At 48.3% G+C, this 25,832-nt stretch overlaps 7 protein-coding genes across 7 annotated transcripts; 3 read left to right on the top strand and 4 right to left on the bottom strand.

Annotated features, from left to right (window-relative positions):
- Positions 1 to 1,058: 1,058 nt before the first annotated feature.
- Positions 1,059 to 5,323, top strand: SPPG_01973 (tethering complex subunit VPS16; the record flags this gene model as incomplete). The annotated part of the gene is made up of 21 exons (XM_016750279.1): positions 1,059 to 1,120; positions 1,185 to 1,270; positions 1,419 to 1,522; positions 1,595 to 1,720; positions 1,783 to 1,912; positions 2,006 to 2,133; positions 2,223 to 2,386; positions 2,442 to 2,516; positions 2,573 to 2,667; positions 2,738 to 2,814; positions 2,907 to 3,032; positions 3,094 to 3,221; positions 3,300 to 3,432; positions 3,495 to 3,632; positions 3,694 to 3,802; positions 3,867 to 4,069; positions 4,147 to 4,227; positions 4,284 to 4,453; positions 4,516 to 4,549; positions 4,609 to 4,635; positions 4,723 to 5,323. 21 exons carry the CDS (start codon positions 1,059 to 1,061, stop codon positions 4,948 to 4,950), a joined length of 2,424 nt encoding a protein of 807 aa, XP_016610932.1. The 3' UTR covers positions 4,951 to 5,323.
- On the bottom strand, positions 4,622 to 6,349 carry SPPG_01972 (CMGC/CDK protein kinase). The gene is made up of 5 exons (XM_016750278.1): positions 6,280 to 6,349; positions 6,050 to 6,208; positions 5,487 to 5,990; positions 5,263 to 5,418; positions 4,622 to 5,188 (listed from the first exon to the last, which is right to left on the bottom strand). Exons 1-5 carry the CDS (start codon positions 6,304 to 6,306, stop codon positions 5,015 to 5,017), a joined length of 1,020 nt encoding a protein of 339 aa, XP_016610931.1. The 5' UTR covers positions 6,307 to 6,349; the 3' UTR covers positions 4,622 to 5,014.
- Positions 6,350 to 7,853: 1,504 nt separating this feature from the next.
- Positions 7,854 to 13,086, bottom strand: SPPG_01971 (uncharacterized protein). The gene is made up of 2 exons (XM_016750277.1): positions 12,598 to 13,086; positions 7,854 to 12,539 (listed from the first exon to the last, which is right to left on the bottom strand). The coding sequence occupies exons 1-2, from the start codon at positions 12,795 to 12,797 to the stop codon at positions 8,033 to 8,035; spliced, it is 4,707 nt and encodes a 1,568-aa protein (XP_016610930.1). The 5' UTR covers positions 12,798 to 13,086; the 3' UTR covers positions 7,854 to 8,032.
- A 94-nt stretch (positions 13,087 to 13,180) lies between these two features.
- On the bottom strand, positions 13,181 to 15,442 carry SPPG_01970 (uncharacterized protein). The gene is made up of 2 exons (XM_016750276.1): positions 14,603 to 15,442; positions 13,181 to 14,536 (listed from the first exon to the last, which is right to left on the bottom strand). Exons 1-2 carry the CDS (start codon positions 14,848 to 14,850, stop codon positions 13,612 to 13,614), a joined length of 1,173 nt encoding a protein of 390 aa, XP_016610929.1. The 5' UTR covers positions 14,851 to 15,442; the 3' UTR covers positions 13,181 to 13,611.
- SPPG_08970 (uncharacterized protein) lies at positions 15,013 to 15,465 on the top strand. The gene has a single exon (XM_016757120.1). It carries the CDS (start codon positions 15,091 to 15,093, stop codon positions 15,421 to 15,423), a length of 333 nt encoding a protein of 110 aa, XP_016610928.1. The 5' UTR covers positions 15,013 to 15,090; the 3' UTR covers positions 15,424 to 15,465.
- Positions 15,466 to 16,475: 1,010 nt separating this feature from the next.
- Positions 16,476 to 20,425, bottom strand: SPPG_01969 (uncharacterized protein). Its single transcript, XM_016750275.1, has 10 exons — positions 20,403 to 20,425; positions 20,271 to 20,339; positions 20,120 to 20,209; positions 19,922 to 20,055; positions 18,503 to 19,856; positions 18,330 to 18,440; positions 17,780 to 18,258; positions 17,164 to 17,712; positions 16,858 to 17,098; positions 16,476 to 16,794 (listed from the first exon to the last, which is right to left on the bottom strand). The coding sequence occupies exons 1-10, from the start codon at positions 20,406 to 20,408 to the stop codon at positions 16,594 to 16,596; spliced, it is 3,234 nt and encodes a 1,077-aa protein (XP_016610927.1). The 5' UTR covers positions 20,409 to 20,425; the 3' UTR covers positions 16,476 to 16,593.
- Positions 20,426 to 20,578: 153 nt separating this feature from the next.
- Positions 20,579 to 25,426, top strand: SPPG_01968 (DNA repair protein SMC6; the record flags this gene model as incomplete). The annotated part of the gene is made up of 25 exons (XM_016750274.1): positions 20,579 to 20,782; positions 20,900 to 20,923; positions 20,981 to 21,095; positions 21,154 to 21,259; positions 21,317 to 21,453; positions 21,514 to 21,656; positions 21,712 to 21,813; positions 21,872 to 21,922; positions 21,978 to 22,064; positions 22,120 to 22,200; positions 22,259 to 22,512; positions 22,569 to 22,647; positions 22,700 to 22,949; positions 23,006 to 23,141; positions 23,199 to 23,292; positions 23,352 to 23,593; positions 23,653 to 23,767; positions 23,830 to 23,904; positions 23,967 to 24,011; positions 24,069 to 24,224; positions 24,280 to 24,533; positions 24,603 to 24,861; positions 24,926 to 25,108; positions 25,167 to 25,267; positions 25,336 to 25,426. 25 exons carry the CDS (start codon positions 20,579 to 20,581, stop codon positions 25,424 to 25,426), a joined length of 3,384 nt encoding a protein of 1,127 aa, XP_016610926.1.
- Positions 25,427 to 25,832: the final 406 nt, after the last annotated feature.

Genomic DNA, 25,832 nt, shown 5'->3' with positions numbered 1-25,832 from the left:
AATGTTGTTTTATGAAAAGTCAATGCAGCACATTGTGTATGAAAACATCCCCACACACACACACTTTATAATAACGATCGGAAGGCACAATGACGAACAAACGAGTGTGGGGGTTTTGTTGCATGTGAAATATTTGAAAGTAGACTCATTGGAAATCTAACCCGTCCAACAGTGCCATGACTCAAAAAAAGCACACTTCAAGTATGGCGGGGCGACAACCTCTTCTTTTTTTTGGAAAGAGTCGGCTCGGCGGAAAAGGGCTTAATGCCCATTTGGTGGCATTTGCTGAGGCAAAAAAAAGACTGAGCAAATGGCGTGGCAAAAGTAGGTCTTTTGACGTGATCGCTAAAGGAAGGCTAGCAGACACCTTTCAATCCCCAGCCCGCCCAGAACGCTTCTTGTTTCTTCCGAAACCCTCATGCTTTTGTTGTTGCTTCTTGGCTACATCTTGAACCAGGTGACAAGTCGTTTGAAATCCAAAAAAGCGGACAAATCGTACAGACGAGTGACTTTTGGTGTTCCATCGCCTTTTGTGCGGAGTTGGTGTATAGCATGGCTGTGCCATTAGGCAGTGTGCAGTTGCTTTCAACTGAATTCGATCGTTATGCCTCTTTAGAGCTGCTTGTTGAGTGCATCATCTATGCAATACCATGGGGTATTTCCATACTGTGTATTCCAGCAAGTTTCCCTTCACAAAAGTATACTAGACTTTGAGATTTCAGCTTGGAGTCGAGGATGCAGTCGTGCGGGAGGACAGTTTATAGTGTTCTTGTGTCCTCATGTAATCCTGCACACTTGGTGGATTTGCAGTTGATTTGCAACCGTGTGGATTGTTGCCAGTGAGCACAATCTTGCACCTTGCAGGAGATATGCATACTTGTCATGAGCAAAAAGGAATGAAGAGCAAGGTGTGCGGTGACAGGAGATGAAAGTTGAAGGCTTGCTGGATGCATGACTCAACAATGTGGCGCGGGGGGAATGAGCTGGTCAAGCAACGTATTTAACGAGTCTTGCATACCATTCTCATCTTGCTGTAAAGCGACACACCCACAACCACAATGTTGGCAGGAAACCTTTCTCCCACGGCAGATTGGAATCTCCTCCATGACAGGTTCTACTGGTAGGTCTTTTACACTTTTGCTCACGGGTAAGAGAACGTGTCATTGTCTAAATGAGGGCGGTAGCAAGCAGGAAACCTATCTCATGCTCTGGAAGGATATGGACCTCTCCAAGTTTATCGTTGCTGCCGCTCCTTATGGCGGTCCAATAGGTAAGGCATTTGATGCCAGTAGCTAGTAAAATTGGTTCATACTGCGAAAAAGGACGAGAATTGAAATACGTAATAAATACAAAAGTGGCTATCGTTGTTGTTTCCTAAAGTTTTTTTTCCTTATGCTCTTGTATTCTGATGCTTTCAGCCATGATACGAGACGATAAAAAGATTCTATCGCTGCAAAATCAAACAATAAAGCCGGTTATGCACATTTACACATCCTCTGGGAAGCTCATCAATCAATTCCAGGTGAGCTTCCCATGCGTTAAAAGCCCAGAAACGCTCTCTGTTCTGTTTCTAATGTCAACGCATTGTCACCAGTGGGATAAAGGTCGAATCGTGGGCATGGGATGGACAAACACTGAACACTTGATATGCATTCTCGAGTATGGCGCTGTCAGAGTGTATGATATACACGGGGAGTTTATTCAATTCTCACTGGGACAGGTGAAGCGTTTGATTGACCAAGAGGCTGAGGATACAGTACTCAGTAGCTGTGCTCTGTTCAGGACGCCAAAGAGTATGGAGTACTAGAATGCCAATTGTGGGAAACGGGCCTGGTGGTTCTTACTGGGAACTATAAGCTGATAGCGGTGACAGACTTGGAGGAACCAAGGCCCAAGCAACTAGCAGATCCTGGTACGTATGAGAAAGGATATTGGCATTGGTTTACTTGCGTTTGGCAACGTGTGGAGATATGCAATCGTTGCTCACTGATAATCCACTGTGAAGGTCTACATCAGGCACCACATTCGTGGACCATCATACCTCCAGAATTCACGTTGAGCAAACATTTAGAAGTCATCGTTGCTGTAAATGCCACGGTCATGGTTGTTGATGCCTCAAGTGTTCAAGATCAGGTACAGCTCGTTGCAAAGATTCAGAGATCTACAAAGACCGTCGGCTGCTCTTGCCAAAACAGATTATTTAACACGTTTGTCCACTCCAGATGTTGTCTCAAGGACCATTCAGTGGCATGTCGGTATCGCCTAACGGAAAGTTCTTGGCTCTGTTCACAACAGACGGACGGCTTTGGGTAGTCTCCACTGACTTCCAAAAGAATCTTGCCGAGTTTTCTACCAATTCAAGTACGCCACCGGTGCAGATGACCTGGTACGTGCCAGCCGATTCCAAAGACACAGGCATTTAAGTGACCATATACGTTCAGGTGCGGGACAGATGCTGTAGTGCTTCATTGGCCGGACACAGTGCTTATGGTGGGTCCTTTTGGAGACTGGATCAAGTAAGTTTAAAACAAGCTAGCCGTATGGTGCGCAGCATCGCTTACATGAAAGTCAGGTATTCATATGAAGGGATCGTGCACCTGGTACCAGAAGTTGACGGCGTCCGCATCATCAGTGACGAGAGATGCGAGTTTCTGCAACGTGTGCCAAGTAAGCGCAGTGCAAACTTTGGATGAAACGTACAGATGTGGATCAGAAGATTAATTCGTACAAACGCCAGCTGCGATTGAGGACATTTTCAAGATTGGTTCTACTGCCCCTGGCGCGATTCTGTTTGATGCCTTGGAGCATTTTGAGGTTAGTATCAAGAGTCGTTAGTTTATATACGCTATCGTCAGTATTCCGTGTGAGGTTTTCAAAAGACTCATGTTGCGGTGTTTGGTGTTCAGAAAAAAAGCCCTCGCGCCGACGAAAACATTCGCAACATCAAACCCGAACTAACGGAAGCCGTTGATAGCTGCATAGAGGCCGCTGGCCATGAGTTGCATACCGGACGGCAACGGGCTTTACTTCGGGTATGATATAAATTGACATTATAATTTTCTCGAAATTCTCTTGACATACCAGATTTTTCAGGCGGCTAGTTTTGGTAAATGCTTTGTGGACTCTTATAATGCAAACAGATTCGTCACCATGTGTCAGACGTTGCGCGTCCTCAACGCTGTAAGACACTACGAAATTGGCATACCCCTCACCTACTCACAGTACGTTAAATACGTTTTTTGATTTTTTTTTTTTTTGCGTATGCGGGGATGGAGCTAACGGCAAATGAACCTACATAGATATATGCGATTAACGCCTCAAGTATTGATCAACCGATTAACCAACCGACACCATCATTTGCTTGCGCTCCGCATTTGCGAGTATTTGGGAATGAATCGGGACAGAGTTTTGATCCATTGGGCCTGCGCAAAAGTACGAGCAGGAGTGGCAAAACTCGGGGAGCGACTCTTGGCCTTATATGCTTTGAAATTTAGATTAAAGTTTCTGTCGACGACGAAGAGACACTTTGCCGCTTGATTGTAGAGAAGCTGGGGGGCCGAGATTCGGGTATCTCATATACGGAGGTAGCCAAAACCGCATATGAAACTGGACAGACTAGGCTTGCCACCAAGGTTTGTACACAGAAAAAAGCTTTTTGGTAGCGTACGACTCATTGCAAGACTGGTTTGTCAGCTTCTAGATTACGAACCACAAGCAGCAAACCAAGTACCTCTCCTGATGAGTATGCAGGAAGACGAGCTTGCAATGATCAAAGCCATCGAAAGCGGTGATACCGATCTTGGTAAGTCCACTGGAATTTGTGGTCACCAATGATTGTTTTGGCTTAAAGCGAGTCGATCTACCAGTCTACCTCGTCATGCTTCATTTAAAGCGCAAACTCCCGCCCGCGGATTTTTTCCGCATCATCAACGGCAAGCCGCTCGCATCTAGTCTTTTGGAATGTTACAGTAGAGAACAGGACCGGCAGCTTTTGCGCGACTTTTATTATCAGGATGATCGAAGGGTCGAGAGTGCGAATGCGGTCGTGGTGGAAGGTTATGAAAGTGGTGTAAGTTTTGCACTGTCCATGTTGAAAAAACATTGATGTCGAGAGCAATTTAGCTGAAGCTGTGGCCATGTTCTTAGGACATAACAGAGCGCATCAATAAATTCAAGGTTGCTACAAAACTCTATCAAGATGATAAAGAGCATCTCTTTGAAGCAAAGGTAATAGTGTCTACCCATCATTGAGTGCCATATATTAATATTCACAATTAAATCAGGCCACCGATGATCAAGTCAAACTCTTGAATCTGCAAACAACCCTAGAACGGGATACCGCCCACACGTTCTTGGACCTAACAATCAGCGAGACGATATCAAAGTTGTTAATTTTAGGACATGGGAATAGGGCCGCAAAGGTCAAGGCGGATTTCAAGGTGCCGGAGAAAAGGTACACACAAAGGATTCATGGAGATGCTATGGTGTAATGCTGATCTGCTGGCTTTGCCACAGGTTTTGGTGGCTCAAGGTTAAGGCGCTTGTGCAGGTGAGCGCTACTGTCGATACTTGGGTAATTTGCTTGATCTCACATTTATCGAATTCTAGTCCAGCAACTGGGACGGGCTAGAAAAGGTAACCCGGCGATGCAACCGCAAAGTTATTCACTCATATGTGTCATGTACAGAATTTAATGCTACCCTTCCGTCCACCCTCTACCAGTTTGCTAAAACCACCACAAAGTACGGATACACTGGTATCGTCGATACTCTTCTTCGGGCCAATACTCCGGCTGCAACAGCTCAAGCACAGAAATACGTCCAAATGATGGTGAAAGCGGGGGGGCAGCAGGAAAAGGACGCACAACAGTTTATAGACATATTAACACGAAGTAGTAGTGCGGGGGGTTTAAGTTTGGGAAGTTCTAGACGGGGTTCGTTGCGTACTTGAATATTGCAGATGTTGCAGCGACTGGAGATTTACCCTCTTCCCTATTCGTCGGCCCGTTGGAAACTCAATCTTCGACTATACCATCCCCACCGCCTCCTCCGGCGCCGAGTGGGAAAAATACGGACAGATCTAGCGATTTGTCGACATCGAATTGTTCTTGGGTTGTTCGTTCTGGGATGGGGAGCTCGAGGTGATGGGCCGGCAGCGGTTTATTGAAAAAGTAGGGTTCCAGCAGGGCCTGTTTGTAGCAATGCCATATTGGTGTTAGCATTCTCAGTAGAGTAGAACCGAACCGTGACTAGCAATGCTGACCTCTTTTGCTGGGATACGGTTTTTGCAAGAATACACGAGAAACTTTTTCAATAGTCCTACAGCCTCTTGAGATGCGTCTGGGCATACACGTTCCAATGCCACAGCAGGCATATTTGGGAATTGAATCTTGTTGTAATCTGGCAAAGTCTCCAGGTCCTAATTTTACTGAGAAATGAGATTGCACACACAATGAGAAATTGCAAACGGTTTCCATCGGTGCTCACCGGCCAGCTCTCCTTGGTCGGCGTCCCCAAAATACTCAACACACAATACAACTGGTCAATATCATTTTGACCGGGGAATAATGGAGAATGGTTCAATAGCTCCCCAAATATACACCCCACAGCCCACAAATCTACTCCAGCATCATACATCCTGGCTCCATACAGCAACTCGGGCGCTCTATACCATCGGGTCGCTACTTGATGCGAATACGGGCGTTTGGGGACCTCCTCGCCTGCATATCGATGAACCCTCGCCAACCCAAAATCCGCCAGTTTAAGCACTCCCGTCGGCGAAATGAGGAGATTGGCAGGTTTCAGGTCCCTATGCATGATATTGTTCTCATGACAATAGGATAACCCTCGCAGAAGCATGAGCATATAGGCTTTCACTTGAGAGGAGGTGAGGGGTGTTGTGCGGAGGATGTGGGAGAGGTCTGAGAGCATGTACTCAAAGACGAGGACAAATGAGGGACCAGACGGGTGCACGGAAAGGAGTTTGACGACCTAATCCTACGTTTAGTCGACAGTATTGCGTTTATATAAGATTGGGAGAAAACCAGTACATTCTGATAATCAATCTCCTGCAAAGCCTTGATTTCTCTCAAAATCGTATTCGGAATCCCATCTTCCAATCGTCGCAGTGGGACTTTTTTGAGAGCGACTACTAGGCCTGTTTCTATTGATTTGGCTTTGAGAACTACTCCGTGGGCTCCTTCGCCTATCTGTAGTTTTTTGTTTGTATAGAGAATGGTGAGTGGCATGTTCAAGGTTTTGCTAAAGGGATGAGATGTACTTTGCCGAGGATTTTGTATCGGTCCATAAAAGTTCAAGGTGATGGGCAATAGACGAAGTGGATCACGTACACGAACGCGTTTGAGATCAGATTCGCGCACCTTCATGATATTTGGGATCGCACCTCGCATCCAAAGGAATACCACTTGCAGCATGATGGCACGATGCATTGTAGCTGGCTAGCGGTAATAGATGACACAGTTCTTGAAAACATGGTTTATCAGATTCTTTGGTACGACGACATATCCATAAAACTGCTTCCAATATCATGTTCCATTTAATGAAAATCTGATCCTTTTTCGGATCTCTCTGCTCAAGAGCTCGTGAATGTTTAGCGATGAAGACTGTTTCTTCAGCTATGGTAAGCACCCGAGAAATTCCGCCTGGCGGTGAAAGAGACGAGCTTTTACTGGAGAAGAAGGATGACATGCGCAAAAGAACTTTTGCATAGAATTCCGAATTGGAAAAACTAAAAAAAAAAAAACCCCCCAGTCCTCCAGGGTTATAAAAAGTCGACCTCCCTAGCCCTCGTCCATTCTTTACTCCCCACCGACTCGCTAGCTTTTTCCTTCTATGGTCGGCCAGAAGAGAAGGTGGAAAGCGCCCCAGGACTTGACGGTAAACTCGACTCGGTCGAAAACGGATACCGGAAACACGTTGAATGGTCGTCGTTTGGAAAATCGACGTATTACTCCTGTCGGAGGTCCAGGATTGTTGAGCTACGGCCGATGACGAGCGCTCCTCTCAGAGGAAGGGCCCAAAAGTTTTAGAAGATAAAGGAAGGAATTCAAAGGATGAATAACAATCACCTTGGGTACTTTTTCATTCCACCTATGGGAACAACGCAGGGAAAGCAGCAACATTGATCGACCATGTGGTCTGCTCCAACACTATGGCATGCCCTGTCCGGCCGGCACAAACCCAAGTCAAAATCACATCCAACATATTGCAAGTTTAAATACCAGTAAACGTTGCACGATTGTATCGGTTTACCATACAAAGTCCTTGTCCTGCGCGGCTACGATGCACCAATGTCAATAGGATGGCTGTGTCTGTCAGTAAAGAAGGGAGATCTCGCTGCCTAGAGGTTAGAGATATAATACGAGATATTTGTAGCATCTCGTCAGATTCCTTTGTAGCGTAGGCCAACATCTCCATTTCATGATATGGGCAAGGCATTCCAGGGAATAGGACCCCCCGTATTCAGGGGGAACAGCAGGAAAAAAAAAACTTATAAAACTTTGAACCTTTGATCAAAACATGATCCAACTTTAATATCTAACTTTTTTTTCGTCTCCCAAACGTCTGTCATCCCTGAATTAACTTGGCCAGAAAACAAGACGATGAATGTTTACAATTTTTAATGTTTGGTTATCACGCCAGTTTTGGCCATCTGGCTGCATTTTCATTTCGATATTGATTTGAGGACAAACGATAGTAGTTCCCCCCTTATATATAATAAACTGGGGCCGAGACAGACAACGTCTATAACGACCAAGAATGACAAACACGAAAATGGCCAAGTTCCCGAAATGAACAAAGCAACCAGTCAAAATATAATCCAAAAGGCAGAGTAAAAAAAAAAGTGTACTGTCAATTCTATTAACAATATCCAACAAAGAACAAAATTACTCAACACTGACAAATAAATGATAATAATCAGAAACAAAAAAAAAATGAAATACCATTTATATCCCACACGCACCCCAAAAATATACTCTGATCAAATACCCCAAAGCGAAAAGTCTACTCAATCATCGCCCTTTAACAATTTCAACCACCCGACTCCACCTCCCCTTGTTCTCCTTGCCCTTCTTGGAAGGCGCACCGGTAATTGCAGCATCATCGACACCAGAAACCCCAGCAACATGCTGAACGCCCAAGACTTTGAATCCAGAATGAATGCTATGCCGCGGTGGGATTGCCATGTTTTTATCGGTTTGGTTGGGAGGTAGGGACCACGGGCGGGGGGGATTGAATCTTGCAGGAGGGATAGATTGGTCGAGCCAGGGGTGGGTGTTGACGGACGGGAGTGGGACAGGAGGGACATGTGGGAGGGAGGTCATGTCCCGGTATGGATCTTGGGAATACGGTCCAAGAGGTGCCATGTGTTCTTGGGGTTCACTGCGGGTGAGGTAGGCCGATGCGCCTGAAACAAACGACCAGGGAGATGCGGATCTCTGAGGAGGATGTTCCGCCATTTCTCCGGTAACACTGGATCGGGATGAAACGCTGGCTTGCACGGATGTCTCTGGTTTCGGCCAGGCCGGTGTCGGTGGCCGATGCCGCAGAGGTCGTGCGGGTTGCTGGGACATGACAGGAATTGCATCCGCACTATACTCAACTCCACTCGCAGGACGTACTTCTTGGCTCATATCTACACTCGAAGCGGTTCGCAAAGGCCATGCAACGTCGTTCGGTGCCTCCCCGCCATCGCTGTGCGTGCATCCAAAGGTATCCCCCGACGCAGTCGACCCCGTCACAGACCCCGTCACGGAACCTACTCTGCCACCGTAGACGGGTGGTACATTCGGCCACGGGTGCTGAGGCGCTTGCATGGGCATTCCACTCCCTTGTCCAACCGATTCAGCTCGCGGCGGGTACTCGACCGAGGCACTCGACGGCGTGACTTCCCCATAAGCCGATTCAGGAACGTAATTTGCCAAAGGTTCAAACCCCCCATACAACGAGCCAGATGAGGAATACGACCAAGTATGCTGTGGTTGGGACGGGGCTGAGGACGCAGAGGCCATTCTCGACAAATCGTCCAACATGTGATCATTGGTTGTGTAGACCCAAGTTGCGGGTTGGGAGACAAACGACATGGGTCGAGCGACGAGGACTCGGCTTCTCTCACTTTCTGGTGATCCAGTCGGTGTCGATATAGAAGCTCGACCCAAATGCTTCGCAATCCGCTCCAACAGATCCGCTTGGGCAGCTTTCCATTCTTCTTCTGTTGTCGCTTTCACGGCACCAGTAGACTGCGATGTATCTGGCTCTGGCATGTGCGCATCCGGAACATGCTTCTCATGCATTTGCTCGGGAGAAGCTGCCCGTCGGGGTGTGATTGACACATTGACGACGGTTGCGGTTGATCCAGAGTTGAAACTGTCGAAACTTGGGCGGTCGGGAATGTCTTGGGATGGGTTGGGCCGGGGTGTGGAAGGACTTGCAGGAGCGTCGCGTCGAGAGTGGGGAGGAGATGATGCAACTTGGTTCAACGATGATGGTCCTCCTGGCGTACTGGAACTCTCTGCAACACGGGAATCAAGCCGTTCAGGTAATTGAATTTGTAGTCTTCTCTCCAAACTCTCCTTCAACTCTTCATGATATTTCATGACATGATCCTGGATTTCTGCATCACACGGCATAGAAACTTTTTCCTCCGCCCGATCACTATCAGGATCAGCACGCACAGGGGTACTAGGCACCCCTTCATTCACAATACCAGGAGGTCCGTGTTCCGGCACATCCGGCCCTCGAATTGCTGGCACCAAATCATCTTGTTCCGAAACCATCGACTCAAGACGCACAGGGAGGTTAGTGGCCGCTTCATTCACAATACCAGGAGCTCCGTGCTCAGGCACATCCAGCCCTCCGACTGCTGGCCCCAAAGCATCTTGTTCCGAAACCATCGAATCAACACGGACAGGGGGTGGCGGCGGCGAAGGAAGATTATGACGAGACATTCCACACAAACTAGGTGATGAACCTTCCGATTCAGGTGGCATGCCATCCTCTTCCGGGGCTAATACCATCGATACCGTCCTAGGTGGTAGCATGGCCATCTGTTCCGGTTGTTCACCTCCTACTTGGTTCGAACGTTTAACTGACCCCGTTGCACGCACTCCCGCCATACCCGAGGAGGTGAACCGCCTAGCAGAGCTCGTTGGGGGTTTCCGTCTACCACCATGTCTATGCATCACCCTGCGTACGCGCGATTTGAAACGCGCGACACTTGATCGACTTGCAGAGACTGCTTCCTTGGTAGTGGCAGCATCGGTCGGTTGAGCGGTGAACTCAAATTGTTCAGACTCGGGGGGCGAGGAATCCAAAGTAGGTGGAGCTGGCCACATTGGAATATCTGAAAGAACAGGTTCTTCCCTTTCTTCCGTGCCTCCCTCATCCAAAGGTTCTTTTGAATTGACCACGCGTAATGGGAGACGTGGGGCCCACGTCAGGGTTCGCATGAACACAGGGGATACCTCCCCAGCTAGTGCACCAGCAATGGAAGGTGAAACAGTGCCCGTGCGCTCGAACCCCTCTGCATCTTCCTCTTCCTCTTCTGAACGCTGTTCATCCGGGTATGTCAATCCATCGGTAGTATTCGCCGGATACGTGGTCGGAGAAGGTACGGTAGAGTTCCGTATCTCCGATGCGACTGGAGTCACAGGTGCCTCACTCCCCGCCAATGTATCCGAAGATGTCAATGGCAAAGATGTTTCAGCTGGCTCAAACCGCTTGTCTTCCAGACCACGTTCATCTCGACGGGTCAATGCATCAGCGGCTACAGGCCTTTGCAGTTGCCAGAGCCCGCTAGGTAGATGCGCGGTAGCGTCAGCGTCTGTACAAGGAAGGATATCACCCTGAGAACTTGTCTCGCCCGCCACCAATCGTTCACTTTCCACCATCGAAGCAGCCGATACAGCACCCATTCCATGCGTTCTTATTGGACGTGCATTAGGCTGTGGGGGCCGCTCACGCCAGGGAAACATTGCAGTCTGTGACGCCACAAGAGGAGCATCTACCACCTGCGGTCCGCTTTGGCTCGGCGACATCGGAGTGGGAGATGCAACCAAAGCATACATCCCAATCCGTCCACCAGACAACCGATGTAACGGTTCAGCGGTGTTACCGGTATCCGTCTGTGATGTTGATGAGATCATTGATTCCCTCGTAAAGCGTCGCGTATCGATTTGGATGGGAGTGTACTTTACACCTGTAGTAGGGGTATGACCCACATTCGCATTCTCCTCTTCGTCTAAAAGCGATTCCTTCCGCGCCGGTAAACTCCACCTACTTCCATTCTCAAGTGGAACAAGATGTGTGAGAACACGAACGGGTTCGCTCTGGGCACCACTCTGAGCACCAGCCATTGATCGCGGGCGGTTGTCCTTCACGTCCGGTAAGTGGCCATGCTGTGGTGGGTTGTAGATGCGGGTTTTGACGATCAGTTCTTGTTCACTGGGAGGTGGTACATATTTTGAGGGGATATGCTCGGGGCCTTCGGATTGGGTAGAGTTGAAGGACTCGAGGCCGAGCTCCTTGGAAAGTGTCTCGCCTAGGAGAGGAGACTTGACGACGAGGAGAGGGGCGCCGCTACTGGGTTGGTGGCGGACGGTCCACATTCGGAAGGCAGGGTCATGAGGATGCGGTGATGTAGTGTAATTCGGTGACATATTCGGGATTTGCGCTTGCTGCAGCGCTTGCTGCTGTGGCTGTTCTGTAGGCCGCTTTTGCAACTCTTGCTCTCTAGTTTCACGAGGCGACGACGACGCAGATGGACTCACGAATTCCACCTTCCCAGATTGATCAGAGGACGCCACGGACATCCGATTCTTCCCGGTCACTTTCTGCCCCTCCTTCTTCTTCTTGCTCCCACCCAACAACACCCTTCGCATCCGACTCTTGGCCCTCAAAACAACATTGCTTTTTGCCCCCTTACTCGGTTGCCGAATATCGACTACCTTGGGTCTCGGTCGCGGAGGGTAATATACGCCTGCGACTGTTCCCCTCGGCTGCAATGCGTCAGGGGGTGGAATTGCCGGGAGGGGGGAGATATCTCGCAGTGTTTGTGTTGTGGTAATGGATGGAGTAGGGGTGTCTGATAGATATTCCCTGTATACGCTTGTCGGTCGTGCATAGTACGAAGATATTGTAGAAGGACTGTGACCGCTTGATTGAGATGACATGGGTCGCGGGTAGGACGCATCAATAGGAGTCTTCTCTCCCTCTTCCTGCATAGTATTCTCTTGGTTGACAATGCGTAACTTTCCCCTAGGACCCCATGTCCAATCCCGTCTCATCAAATCCACTTCGGCACTCTTCCGTTCTCCAGTTGCCACGCCAATTGGGATGGCTGTTTCGGATAGGTTGTTGATCTCGCGGGCTGTGCGGGCCGAGTCGTGTGATGAGCGTGTCGGGCCCGGAGAGGGAGGGAAAAGGGCGTTGGTGCTGGGAGGTGCGTGGGGTACATTAGAGTGCGCATTTGTGTTGTGAGATGGAAAGGTAGAATGTGTGGCACCACTCGTCTCTGACGCACTACGAACCAGAGTGGGTGGGTGCTACGCACAATGACAATAATACACTAGCATCATACCTATCAGGCACGAGATTATCCAAAGGCGGAGAAGGCGCTCTCTGCGGTTTTCTATGTGTCGGAACAAGAGGTTCGTCCTCGGCCAACTCCTCCTCCCATGTCAATGGAACGTTTACTCCATTCTGCGTGCCTATAGGTTCGTCCGGTTTTCCAGACGATGCATCAGCACGGGGGACTCTGACCGAGCCTGCGCTGGCCATGTTGCGTGCATCTACGTGGTAGCAAATCCCTTGTTTTGGCAAAGGAAAAGAAGGTAGAATGCCAGTTGAGAGCAAGTGTCAGTTGAGCGGATGTGGCTGTGCAAAATGTGTGAGATCTTTTCAATATTCGTTCAAAGTCATTTGAACATAAAACGTTGGAAATGCGAATGGAGGCAATGAGAGTTGAACGTTTTGAGGACGGTTGAGCCAGTAATCGCAAAAAAAAAAAAAAAAAACGAGATTCTCAACAGCTGTCGTCGTCAATTCAAAATGGTGTGAAATGCTGTCGAGACCCAAAATCCATCAACTCTCTTCATCAGAAATGGCTGAGTCAAAAATCAAGCAATGGCTGAAGACCTTTGCTGGGCGGATATTTTCCAATATTGCATTTTTCAAAAGAATATATCATATTTCCAGCAGCTCCTGACTGGTGAGCCCTGGTGGGTCAACGTACTCTACATTTGTGGTTTTCTCCCCTCCATCTTTCCCGATTGTTCAATCAAAGTTTTTTTCCTTGTTTTTTTCTGATTTCCGCTACCTCTTCCCCCACTCACAGCTACTCTACCTCAACCGGGTATACACAAAAAATAACAAAAAGGCTAAAAAGCAACCTGCATACAATCCTACAGAAACACAAAAAAAACAAAACAATTCTACACAGAAAGCCTCGTCCAAGAAGTCCCATCACCACCTCTTTTTTGTTTAATGCCACTTCCTTTTTCCAATTTACTTGTGTGTTTTTTTTTCTTCATTGCCTTCTTTCACGTTCAACCTTTACTCCAAGGTAATAAACAACCCTCACTATTCACTACTTTCACAACGCCAACCGATCCAATGCTTTCAAAACACTGGCACCCCACATATCCTCCTTCCACAATTTCTCGCTTTCAGAACGCGGAACACTCGAACGCGGCACACCCGAACCCGGTTTCGAGACACTAGGAGGTGACACGGGCGCAAAAGAAGGAATCAAAGCAGCCGAAGAAGGGGGGAAAGAGGAAGCCAAAAGCCCCAACACTTGATTCTCATCCAGCCCACCAAGTTCCAATCCGGCCTCGGAGTAATCGTCATATTCATCCAAGTCGAACGGGAGAGCAAAAGAGTCTACAGAAGAGGCTTCCGTTAGAGGCGGGATGGGAGATGACGACGGGAGGGACTCGAGAAGGGACTCGTACGTTGCTGTGGATGTGGGTAGACTCGGGAGCAGGAGGGATGGGTGGGAGTAATGGCGGGGTCGCGTCAATTGAGGATGGGTGGACATGGCATCCATGGACGGGGGAAGGGTTTGAATGTAGGGAGCCGACCGGGGGCGAGGACGAGGTCGTGCGGCTGTTAGGGCGTTACGTTCCGCAATGGCGGCGGCGGCGGCTCCAATGGCGGCTGGAGCCGCTGAGCCATGGAGGAAGCGGCATGCGGGGCCCCTATTGCAGATACCTTGGAGCCAGTACCTGCATACACTCCGCGACGAGTTTCGGGAGAGTGGGATAGTGTGGAAGGAGGAAAAGGTGCCTTGTCCGGCGGATTGGGTCCGGGAATGATTGGGTGTTTGATACGGCAGTTGTTGCTGTTGGTGCAACTGCTGTAGTTGCTGCTGCTGGAGTTGTTGCAGATGCTGAGGCCAACACAAATCCCGAGACCGACAATAGGCAGCTTGGGCATTCTGTTGCACATTCTGTTGCAAAGGCGACGTTGGCGCTCCCTGTTGTCCTTCATGGATAAACCAGCACGTATCACCATAGCTATAAAACCTCAAAACAATCAATACTTTCAAGAGGAACAGTGAGATACAAGCAATATCTACTCACCGACATGTTCCCTTTTGCCAAAACCTGCATAACCCACGCACCTCACCACCGTTTCCACTCAATCTTCTCTCCTGTTGCTGTTGTTGAAGAAGGAGGATACGCTCACCATCCACTTCCCTTTCACTCAACACGGGAGGCGGAGCAGCTGGCGGAAGGGGATGCCAAGTCGTAGGAATGTTCGCCATGTTCTTTAGGCCAGCAGCCTGTGCAAGGAGTTCCTTGATTTCGGGATGCGTCGTGTAATCCATTGCGGTGCCGAGGAGAGCTAGTTACAAATGGCTGAGTGAGCTAGCAAAGTAGAAGAGGAGGGGGAGAACGACGAGAGTGGCGCAAGTTCCTTTTCTTCCCGCCCTGCTGCTTTTGTGCTTTTGTGTGGGTTGGGCGGGAGCGGCGACTGCCGGCAGTGCCATGACGCGTTTGCAAGATGGCCCATCTGCTGCTCCTCATTGGCAGAGTAGAAGGTCGATGAATGCAGCGACAGCTGCGAAATGCAACAAGGCAAGACAACTCGCAAGCACCCCCCCATCCACTATGCAAATGGCATTCATCATCATGTCATGAATCCTGCATGGTCATCCCACCATCACCAAACTAAGCCACTCACACTTACCTGTATGCCTCACATTCGCACCTCGTTTCAACAGTTCCCGAACACACGCAACGTGATTGTATTTAGCAGCTTCGATGATCGGCGTCCGGCCTACAGCGTCCTGCCACTCCATCTCCTTTCGAAAAGCCATATTGCCACGTTTTTCAGCGTCGTCGAGAGCTCGACGGAGGGTGGCGAGGTCCCCACTGTTGGCTGCCTGCCATACCGATGACATTGGAATATAGGGCACGATGCGTCTTTTTCGGTTTCTTTGGGGGGGGGGGGGGGGGGGTTATAAAAAAGCAAGCAGGTGTATGAGGTTGGCGCGTAGTGCCCTTGTTGTGTGGTGTTTGGAGATGTTGAACGAACGCAAAGAAATACGAGATACGTAACAAGAAAAAAAAAATTATATATATGTATATAATGGGGCTCCCAATGCGTTCTGATGTGTGTGTGAGGTTTTGAGGGAGAGGGAAACCCCAACAATGCACAGCAGAACTTGGATTACCCGGTTTAAACAAGTAACCAATCACCAGAAAAGAGATAAGCGGAAACCACTACGAACAAGCAAGTCCAACAGCTGACGCCATGCAACAAAAGGAACAGCTGAACGCAGTAGCTTTTTAAAGAACCCAAACTTGTGTGTTGGAATTTCGTGACGAGTTAAATCCTCAAAACACCAGCGCATAAAGTAACTGGAAATACCTTTTTTTACGCCCCTGCCCACGCAACAGTTTGCCACTTGTAAAAAAAAAAGGGTCAAAGGAAGGCGAACTTGGAGCGATCATTGGGAAGCGCGCGCGCGGGTTTAAAACAAAGCACACTATAGCTATCTTGTTACGCTACATATCTGGTCATTACGAAACCCCCCAAACGTCATCTCACTGTCACGCCTCTTTCTTTTAACACACTTTTTTGGTCCTTGTTAAAAGTAGATATTGGTAAACGGAATTACCAAAGAAAAACAGCCCACCAACTTCCGATTGGGAACCTGACACTGGCATGCAAAGAGTGTTCAATGCAAGAGAGGCGTTGACATTACTCACATATCATACAAGGAACGAACGCGCTACCCTCAACGTATTGAACCTTTTGGAAACCTTTTTTAAAGCCTTCCAAAACAAAACGGCTTGTACGTTCAGGGGGGGCTTTTGGGTAATGCATGCTATGCAGAGCTAAAAACCCTTGTTAGCGCCCTGTGGAGTGCCACTTGACGTTCAAAGCACTATGGCACGTGATAACAGTCACGGGGATCACGGGCACGAGAGGCAGAGGCCGGCCAAATGTCATGAAATAGATATCTATGATGAGGAATGAAATAGTCACTACAAATACACAAGAGGGATAGAATGTATAATAATCGCTAAGAGGGGGAGGGGGCCCAGGCTAATCTACATAATCTCTACTGCAGCAAGCTTATTAACACAGTCGCATATTGACTCTGCATGCCAGAAATCATATTTTGGAACGAATCTGCGTGGTGGGTTTGAAGAGTTTTGAGAAGACCAATGATTTCCGCACGCGTCGCATCCTTTAGCTGATTCTCAGGAGGGCTCAAAACCTGAGCAAAGACGTTCAAGAGTGCAGGCATGTTTGCCAGGAGCTGTGACAAACAGTCTAATGAGCCAAAGCAATCACACAAGGGATGAAGCCTCTATCCACTCACGTAAGAGTTGTTGTTCTGAAGCAATTGCAGAACACATCGGAAGACAGGTTCATTCTCCTCAAAGTCCTTCTTCAATGGAAGATGTTGCATCACCACGGGGAGAACTTGATCCAAGGGGACAGCGGACGGATTTCGCACAATCATACGACAAACAGCGCCTGCAGCATTATCTGCCATATTAGGGATACCATCTTGAACTTCGAATAGCGGTCGGAGAAGCTGTAGAATCTGGGGGTAGAAACTGGAAACAAAACAAGCCACCATCAGCATAGGCACTCGGCGGCTATTCACGTGGTCTAAACCCACCTCGTCAAATCCGTCTCGCTCTGCTCAAGCAGCACTCCCACTCCAAACGCTGCATTACTTCGAACTTCCTCCTCTTCGTCTGCAAGCGCACGGATCATAATTTGTAACATTTCGTTGGTGAATGGTGTGACCCCTTTCTTCAATCCCATAGCGCATTCTGCCAAGACCCCAGTAGCCATGCTCCGATCTGACACCGGGCGTGACTTTTTGTAGTACTTTGCAATCAGCGGGAATAATTGCTGGAAATATACAGCAAATTCAGCTCCTAGTGCATTTGCCATGGCTCCCACGAGGTCACAAGCAGAGTTAATGAGAACAGCATCGTATTCTGCTTGCTCATCGTCCTCCTCCACTCGCTGCGGGACTCGACGCAGCACGGAGCCATCGGACATTTCGTCATCCAACTCAACGTCAAGCTGACATTTATGTTCCTTTTGCAGCACTAGTAGAACGAGTTCCGCAAGTGATTGTTTTCTGTCTGCCAACGCTCCAGGGCCCATCTCTTTCAAAGCTTCGGTATATTCGTTGAATGCTTGCGCCACGACGCTCCTTTACACCATAGTCAATATGAGATGTGTGGTCCATAATCCGGACCCCACATATCGATCCAACTTACCGATCATCCTCATCATCCAACATATTAAGGATAGCATCTGCGGAAGCTTTGGCGAGACCAGCTACATTCTCGTGAAGCGGCACCTGTAAAGGTGTCCCAGGTGCCCATTTTTGGGGATTCGACATTTTATAAAAGGTCAACAAGAACGACAAGAGGGATCCCACAGCCGACTTGCGGACGCTCTCATGGTAGTGTCCAAGCAATTTGACAAAAGTGTTTACGCTCTCATGAACGTAGGGCATGAATGCACTACGACAAGCCTCGAAAATTTGTCCCAATGCATCTGCCGCGGTTTCCTTTTCTTCTGCCAAGGCGTTATTGAGACTAAACCCAGGGAAGTGGTCATCATCCTCGTCATCCAACGATATAGATTGATCATCTTCAGCTTCCCCACTCCATTCAGTTGGATTCTTCTCCTCCTCGTTGCAAGACTTGAGAAGTTGCGGTACAATAACGGTTAAAAAGGGAGCAAATTCCTCCTGGGTAATGGTGAAGCAATGACACTATGAATATAAGAACAGTCACGGGAAGTTCTGCAGTGTACACAAACCTCAAACACCCGAGCCATAACGGAAAAGAAGACATAACTGCATTCGCGCAGTCTGTTGTTGTCGAGTTCCAGTCCTTGCACTGCTTGACTCATCGTTGCGTTCATATGGGGCTAGAGATATACGCAGTATAGTTAATGCCTCAATTCCAATACCAATCCATTTTGCAACATACCCTAAAGATCTCTTTCCCCACGGCTTCAGCAACTGCACTAACGGTATCGGTTGCAAGACCCCGTAGATCGAGCACATCCTTGTCTGTGATAGCCATGTAAGACTGCAACCGTGCCATGACTTGCGGGAAATACGGCTGGAAGCTGTCACCTGCTGAATGAGCAGCAGACCCAATACAAGCAATGACAACGCCTTTGACTGAATTACTGCCACTATCCAGCAAGTAAACGAGCTTCTCCATTAAAGCGGGGAGATACTGGTTAATATCGTCGCCCAGACCCTCCAAAATGGCGTCAAGTGCGTTCGTAGATGACTTTTGCACTTTCTCGCTTGGATCATTCAGCAGATTAAAAATCAATGGCAAGAGTGTCGCATGGTGCTGGCCAATCTCCTCACTGAGTTCCTCTGCAACAGATCCCAGAGCCATGCATGCGGCCCGTCGTACAATATTCTCCGGATCCTGCAATCCATTACACAGCAACGGAAGTAGTTCGTTGATCTTGCTTCGCATATGATCGGCGCAACCATCTACAAGAACCCCAAAGGCAAGCATCGCCGCCTTCCGGGCCGTGGGCTCCGGATTCTGCATGTACGAGACGATCAGCTGCATACAATCGGGAAACACCTGCTGTGGTGGCAAGTTTGTTGACAGCGAGTTGATGACTTGCAAGGCCAAGCGCCCTGGAGAGTCTTCGTCATCATCTTCTGGCTCTGGCTCCGCAGCGATAGGGAAGATACTGCCAATGATCGGGGATATCAACTTGAGTTTCACAAGTTTATTTTTCTGGTATACGGTGCTCCACATCAAGAACGACAAGGCAGACACGCGAACCGTCCCTCCATAGGCTCTATTGGCACCGATGCCCACAAAAAACTGAATGAGATCGGATATATGCCTAGACAATAACGGCGCTTCGATAACGAGAAGATTGTCAAAGACTTCAAATCCCTTCACTGCGCTATCCTCATCTCCTTGAGCAAGGCAGTCACGCAGCACAGCGACCATGCCAGGCAAAAGATCTCTAAACGCTTTAATCTCATTCTGTGCTTGCGGATCAATGAAGTCTGCAATCTTTCCGAGAGCCATCAGAGTCGTCACCCTAACTTCAAGACTATCGGGATCGGCCAAGGTTTTGGAAAATAGCAGAAAGAGGTCGGCAATACGGTCGGTCAGCGTATCCGCAATCACTTCAAACAGCGTATCGAGTACATATACACCGACTTCCCGGTGGCCAGCAGTTGGACTCTGACAACATGTGTAGAGGAAAGTAATGAGTTCTCCCCACCGCTCTTTGGACAGCTCCACCTTCGCAACTTCAGAAATGACGCGTGCTAATGAGTGTCGCACAGGTTTGCTAGGCAATAGAAATCTCAAGTCAGCTCCCATAGCAAAGGAGAAAACTACATATGCGCTTCAAACCTGGGCTCAACCACAATGATCTCGAGCAATCGCTGTTTGATTTGATTTCTGTAAGGTTCTTCCAACGATTCCCACCAGTTACCACCTTGCTTCCTAACTTGCTTTCGAAGCTCTACGGCAGCAAGTTGACGAAGCTACAGAAATGACTTGAGTTATCGAGATCACCGATGTTCACAGGTGACAATTATTTGTACTCACACCAATGTCTGGGTGGCGGGAGGCAATTTCAAACAGCGCCGGGATGCATATCACCTTCGAGTAGTACTGACTGCTGAGGGTTGCTGTAGCCTGATAAATGTTTAGCGATGGACATCATAATAGAAGCAGTAACGAAGCTGTCAGTCATTACCGACTGCAAACGCGCGGTGTCTCCGCTGTTGATTTGCTTGAGAAGCTGTTCAAGTTCTGCAGCATATGCCTGTACCCACTATTTAGTAAATAACCCCAGGAGCATGAATATGAAAGTCCCCCCATGCTTTACCTCCATTTTCCCAAACCAAATCTCAAATCCGCCAGAAAGGCACTTGTGGAGGATCTTAAAAGTTTGGTCCTGCACGTGAAATGTGTCATAATGAGTCATTCAGCAACTGCGCGATCGGACATTCGTCCGAGTTGACAGGTCAACCTGAGCAGGTTCCCACCGCAATTTGAATCATTATGGTGGACATGGAAGACGACGATCCGCCGTCGAGTGTTCCAGAAGCTCCGTCAAGTCCTCTCTATAGTAATTCTGGACGTACCAGTGCAGGAAAAAAACGCCGACCTTCCGTCAACGATAGTGGTAGCCGGAAGAAACGACGATCCCATGTAGATTACGACAGCGCTTCGTCCAACTCTGACACTGAAAGCGTCATAGAAGAAGTATGTATATATTTCTGCTTGAGGTGTTTTTGCCTGACTTCTTGGCAACCTGCTTCCTGGCTTTGTGCTGGTTGCAAATGTCTTTGTGCGGCTCACTAATGGAGTTTGTTTATAAAGATTTTTACCAAGAATGGGGCGCGTGTAAGTATTCTGATATGAACCATTGAAAGCTATCATGGACTATAAGAAACTCTACAGGAGTTGGACGGAACCGGGACCGTCGCACGCGTCGAATTGGTGAATTTCATGTGTCATAAATACCTTGCCGTATCCTTTGGTCGCAAGATAAATTTCATTGTTGGACATAACGGGAGTAAGGAAGGAACTTTCTGACATATGCCGAGAAAAATGAAACACTAACAGTGCTGCAGGTGGAAAGAGCGCCATCTTAACGGCATTGGCTATATGCCTGGGAGGGAGAGCAACGTTTACCAACAGAGCGGGGAGTTTGAAGGAATTCCTTCGTGAAGGAAGCCAGTATGTTTGGATAAACGTTTTGGTGGGTATGGAGTTACCGACTGAACCTGTTTCCAGAGTAGGCTCCGTGAGTGTGACCTTACGGAACGAGGGCGAGGATGCGTATAAACCTCACGAATACGGCAATACCATCACCATCGAACGAAAAATTCTTCGGGAGGGCTCAAGCACCTACAGACTGAAGTCAGCTCAAGGCAAGGCTCTATGCGCAGGTGTCGGCTTTCGTCCTGATCTCATATCGATTTGTATCTCAGGGGCAACGATTTCTACGAAGCGAGATGAGCTGGTGGCCATTTGTGACCACATGCAGATACTGGCGAATAACCCTATGACCATATTAACGCAAGATTCTGCCCGGAGCTTCCTTGCAAACAGCACGTCCGTGGACAAGTATAATGTACGTATGTTTTGTCTCCTTTTCACATGATGACGGAGTCTCATGCTTTATTCAGTTCTTTATGAATGGCACTCAGCTGAATCAGCTCAGTGCTGATTACTATATGATTAATGAGAGCGTCTCCACCATCGAGAATGTGTTGCAGCACAAGCGACAGGTACAGTGCCTGCCCGTAATTTGCAATGATTCTTGTCAGCTCTAAGTAATACTGATAGGTCTTACCGGAAATGAAATCTTCGGTGAAAGATCTCGAGACCACTTTGAAGGTCAGGACCAAATGTTGCGGCACTCATGTATTCCGACTAAAGAGCCTCTCTACAGAATTTGGAGCAAGCGAAAGACCTCGAGGAGCACGTGGAACATTTAAAGAAGCAAATGGCTTGGGCACAGATTGCGGAAGAGGAACAGGTTGTGTTTCCGATCATTATGTTAATGCCAGGATGTCCGCTGATTGATGATGTAGGAAGTCGAAGCGAAAAGGAAGGCTGCAGAAAAAGCCCAGCGGAAAGTGGACCTTGTGCATACCAAAATCTCCGACTGTGAGGTATGCATACTGTGGTCATGGAACGATTGCGCCACAAAGTGCTGATAAGATGCACCAGAATGCCTTGTCCGACATTGGGAAAGAAATAGACAATTTGGAAACCCAGATTGCACATCAAAAGCAAGCGACACAACCACTACACGAGCAAAAGCAGCAGATTGTGCAAGAGATCATGGCGCTCCGACAGAGGTTGATGGATTTTGCTACTGAAGAGCAGGAGATGAATACCACCGTGAAAACCCACCGGCGAAATAGAGATGACTTCCGAAGACGAATTGCGGAAGAGACGAAAAAGACTGAAAATGACAGTCGGTATGTCTACGACAAGCGAGCCCGATGAACTCTTATCGAAACTCACGTACAAGTAGAACCACCCGAAAGCAGCAGCTGACCCTAATTAGCGAACGCGAAACTGAGAAGGCCGTCCTTGAGGAAAAATTGCGTCAGGTACCATCTGCTGCACTCATGTAGGGAAAATCAATAATTAAACTGGTGGCAGCTTCAATTGGAGCGAGATCGCGTAGAAACGGCCCATGGTGAAGCTACCGATAGATTGCGTGAAGCGCAAGGACGATTACGACGATTTGACGCTGACATACGATCTTGCCAAGAAAGAATCTCGGGTCTGTCGCGGCAGCGAACTGACCGACTGGCCGCTTTTGGTCCCACTATGGGGAATGTGGTACGGATGGTTGAAGAGTATGAGCAGCAGGGACGTTGGACGGGACGAAAACCGATTGGGCCGTTAGGTGCGTTGCGACTCACTCCCCCGTACTTGGCACTGTATCGGTAACACTGCGGTTAGGATTGCACGTGAAGGTCCTGCAGGATGACTTTGCTCGCGTCATTGAAAGCTTGCTGGGCAATACTCTGAACTCGATGGCAGTCGAGAATCAAGAAGATCTACTGACTATGCAGAGTATTTTGGATCGTTGCAGATGGTATTCTTGACTGCACCTCTGATGGACGTAATAGTATACTAATGCGGACAATGTCAGTCCTAGTAACATTTTGAAGTATTCAAGACGACCCATTCACTTTAAAAACGGCGAGCCAGACACCCAATACTTAACCGTTTTGCGTGCTCTTGAGGTAAACACACTTTCACTTGTATAACCGTATCTGTGCTATACATAGTTGGTGTTTTCTAGTTCGACAACGACGTTGTGCGAGATCAGTTGATTTTACAACATCACATCGAACAAATGGTTCTGGTACAAACTCGCGACGAGGGAAATGCCATCACGGGGAAAAGCTTTCCGCGTAATGTTAGCGGCGTCTTCACCATAGATTGCTTTTCCATGGGTAGTCGCGGCGGTGGTCTTTCGACACAGAGTATAGTTCCGTATCGAGGCCAGCCGAGGCTGGCGGCAGATGTCAGCATCTTTATTAGGTAACGTGTTAGAAGGTTCTGGTTATTGCTGATGACAGCAAATTCAATTGCCCTTCTAGACAAGAGGAGGCTCAAATCAATCAATTGCGCGAGGAAAAGGCGGCATGGAAACCGACAGTCGATCAACTGGAAGATCAGGTGGCTGCCGTGTCGCAGCAACGGCAGAGGCTCAGGGTAAAGTCAAGATACGCATTAAGGCAGCCCTTATTCCATCACTGAATGCACTTTGGTATAAGGCGGAGCAGGTGGCGCTTCATAGTGATGTTGGGAAGAAAGAGACCGAGATCCGGCAAATGCGTGAGGATTTGGTGGTAAGCAGTAAAATAGTTTCATGAAACGGTCACACACGAGAAACTCATTGAGTCGCCACAAGGACGACGAAGAATCGAACATTGGGGCTTTGCAAGAGGCGTGCAAGGTACAAATATAGTAGATATTGAGCATCACTTGGCCAAAAAAACTGACGTTGCCTCAGTATGAAGAGGATCAAATAGAGCTCATTCTGCGGCAGTTCGAAGCGCTTGAAGGGCAACGGCGAGAGGTGCAAACAGCGGAGGCGTCGCTAAAAGCGCAATTGGCCACACTTGAGGATGAGCGGCAGATCATGGTTGAGCGCCACACGGCGCTTACGGTAAGTTCGCTGATAATTTCATCGATGACTAGTACACCACTTACATCATCCGCAGAATAGGGTCAGGGAAGCCGCAGACAAGAAAGTGAAATACGAAAATGATCGTACGCACTGGGAGAATCAGCGTATACAATATCAGGAGAAACTTCGCCAGGCTCAAGAGGAACTCAACGTTGCGGAGGAGCAGCTGGCGGTTGATACTGAAAAGTGCGAACAGTACTGCGAGCGCGTACCTGTGGATAAACCAGCCGATGAAATTGAGCGAGATATCAGATTGTGCCAGGCGCGCTTGAAAGAGATCGAGAAGAAGTACGTTTAGTTGTGCGTTTGTACGATCGTGACATTGGTGTTCACCCCTTCTCCCATTCTGCGTTAAAGGCATGGAAGTCGAGACGATGTATACCATGCTTACGTTACCAAGAAGGCGGCTTATGCTGCCGCAAAAAGAGAAATACAAAATACGGAGCTCCTCATCCGTGAGGTAAAAAACTCACTGCAGAGCCGGCTGAACTCTTGGTCATCGTTCAGACACTACATTTCCATTCGAGCAAAGACTCTGTTTGCGGAGCTTATGCGAAAGAGAGGTTATCGAGGACGCTTGGTTCTAGATCACCATGGCAGGAGCTTGGAACTCAAGGTGAGCAGAATGGCTGTATCGCGCGCAGCACCTAGAGGTATCCAATCAACCGGATTCTGCCTAGGTACAAAAGCAAGATGATGGCGGGACAGCCGACGGCAGAACAGCAAGTAGCACTTCAAAAGACAAAGATCCTCGTGCCTTGTCTGGCGGAGAGAAAAGTTTTTCTACAGTATGTTTGCTCTTGGCTCTGTGGGAGAGCATGGGAAGCCCATTCCGTGCTTTGGATGAATTCGATGTTTTCATGGTCAGTGGGAGTAATGTTGTTACAAAGGTTTTTTGCCCTGTTGACTGTTGCAGTGTAGGACGCTGTAAACCGACGCGTCAGCATGAAAGCAATGATTGACAATGCTCGAGAACAGGATCGCGCATGTCAGTATATTTTCATCACACCACAAACAATGGGGTAAGTGTTGTTTGCTGAGCGTCGTTTGGTTTTCGGATTTCTAGAATGCCATGGGCCCTTCTTTCCAGGAACGTTCCCGGATTGGGTGGACCGGACGTCCGAGTCCACAGGTTGCAAGATCCTGAACGTGGACAAACACGCATCGCGGCAGGATCCTGACAAGTATTTTTTATTACAGGTTAAATCATAAATAGTTTGGTTTTGGGGATATCACCCTCAAATTTCTGCATTTAGACACGAACATCATTGGATCAATATCTCCCACTGAGTTGCTTTTGCGCCATTTAAAATAGGGTTCTGGCACGCCCGTGGATATTATGACCAAATGAAACTGTCCAGAAATTCCGGGGATGAAAGCCTAAAAAAAAAACGTTAAATTGCACAGTAATAATATTACCCCTCATCAATCGCTCGTCTTTGAGCATTACAGGACTCCTACTTTACTTTGCTATTCGTAAGCCACCTGGAAGCTCCATCGTCTAATGGGCAAGTGCTCAAGCAAACTGCTATTGCCAAGATGGCTACGAAGGCAACGATCTCGCCCAGGAAACGTAATTGCCCCAGA

Source organism: Spizellomyces punctatus, assembly GCF_000182565.1.
Source record: "Spizellomyces punctatus DAOM BR117 chromosome Unknown supercont1.3, whole genome shotgun sequence".
Lineage (NCBI taxonomy): Eukaryota > Fungi > Chytridiomycota > Chytridiomycetes > Spizellomycetales > Spizellomycetaceae > Spizellomyces > Spizellomyces punctatus.
The sequence above is the reverse complement of the archived record's forward strand: the minus strand, read 5'-3'. Positions and strand labels throughout refer to the sequence as shown.

What these genes read in the sequence shown, in the direction of transcription:
- SPPG_01972 (XM_016750278.1), bottom strand. Translation starts at nt 6,306, where the DNA reads ATGGACCGATACAAAATCCTCGGCAAA. An exon ending in GATACAAAATCCTCGGCAAA is followed by an intron (nt 6,209 to 6,279) that starts GTACATCTCATC and finishes AAAAAACTACAG; the next exon opens with ATAGGCGAAGGAGCCCACGG. An exon ending in CGACCAAGGAGAGCTGGCCG is followed by an intron (nt 5,419 to 5,486) that starts GTGAGCACCGAT and finishes CAGTAAAATTAG; the next exon opens with GACCTGGAGACTTTGCCAGA.
- SPPG_01971 (XM_016750277.1), bottom strand. Translation starts at nt 12,797, where the DNA reads ATGGCCAGCGCAGGCTCGGTCAGAGTCCCCCGTGCTGATGCATCGTCT. An exon ending in GATAATCTCGTGCCTGATAG is followed by an intron (nt 12,540 to 12,597) that starts GTATGATGCTAG and finishes TCTGGTTCGTAG; the next exon opens with TGCGTCAGAGACGAGTGGTG.
- SPPG_01970 (XM_016750276.1), bottom strand. Translation starts at nt 14,850, where the DNA reads ATGGATTACACGACGCATCCCGAAATCAAGGAACTCCTTGCACAGGCT. An exon ending in TGGCAAAAGGGAACATGTCG is followed by an intron (nt 14,537 to 14,602) that starts GTGAGTAGATAT and finishes GAGGTTTTATAG; the next exon opens with CTATGGTGATACGTGCTGGT.
- SPPG_08970 (XM_016757120.1), top strand. Translation starts at nt 15,091, where the DNA reads ATGCAACAAGGCAAGACAACTCGCAAGCACCCCCCCATCCACTATGCA.
- SPPG_01969 (XM_016750275.1), bottom strand. An exon ending in ATCATTGTGGTTGAGCCCAG is followed by an intron (nt 19,857 to 19,921) that starts GTTTGAAGCGCA and finishes TCTATTGCCTAG; the next exon opens with CAAACCTGTGCGACACTCAT. An exon ending in TTATGGCTCGGGTGTTTGAG is followed by an intron (nt 18,259 to 18,329) that starts GTTTGTGTACAC and finishes ACCATTACCCAG; the next exon opens with GAGGAATTTGCTCCCTTTTT.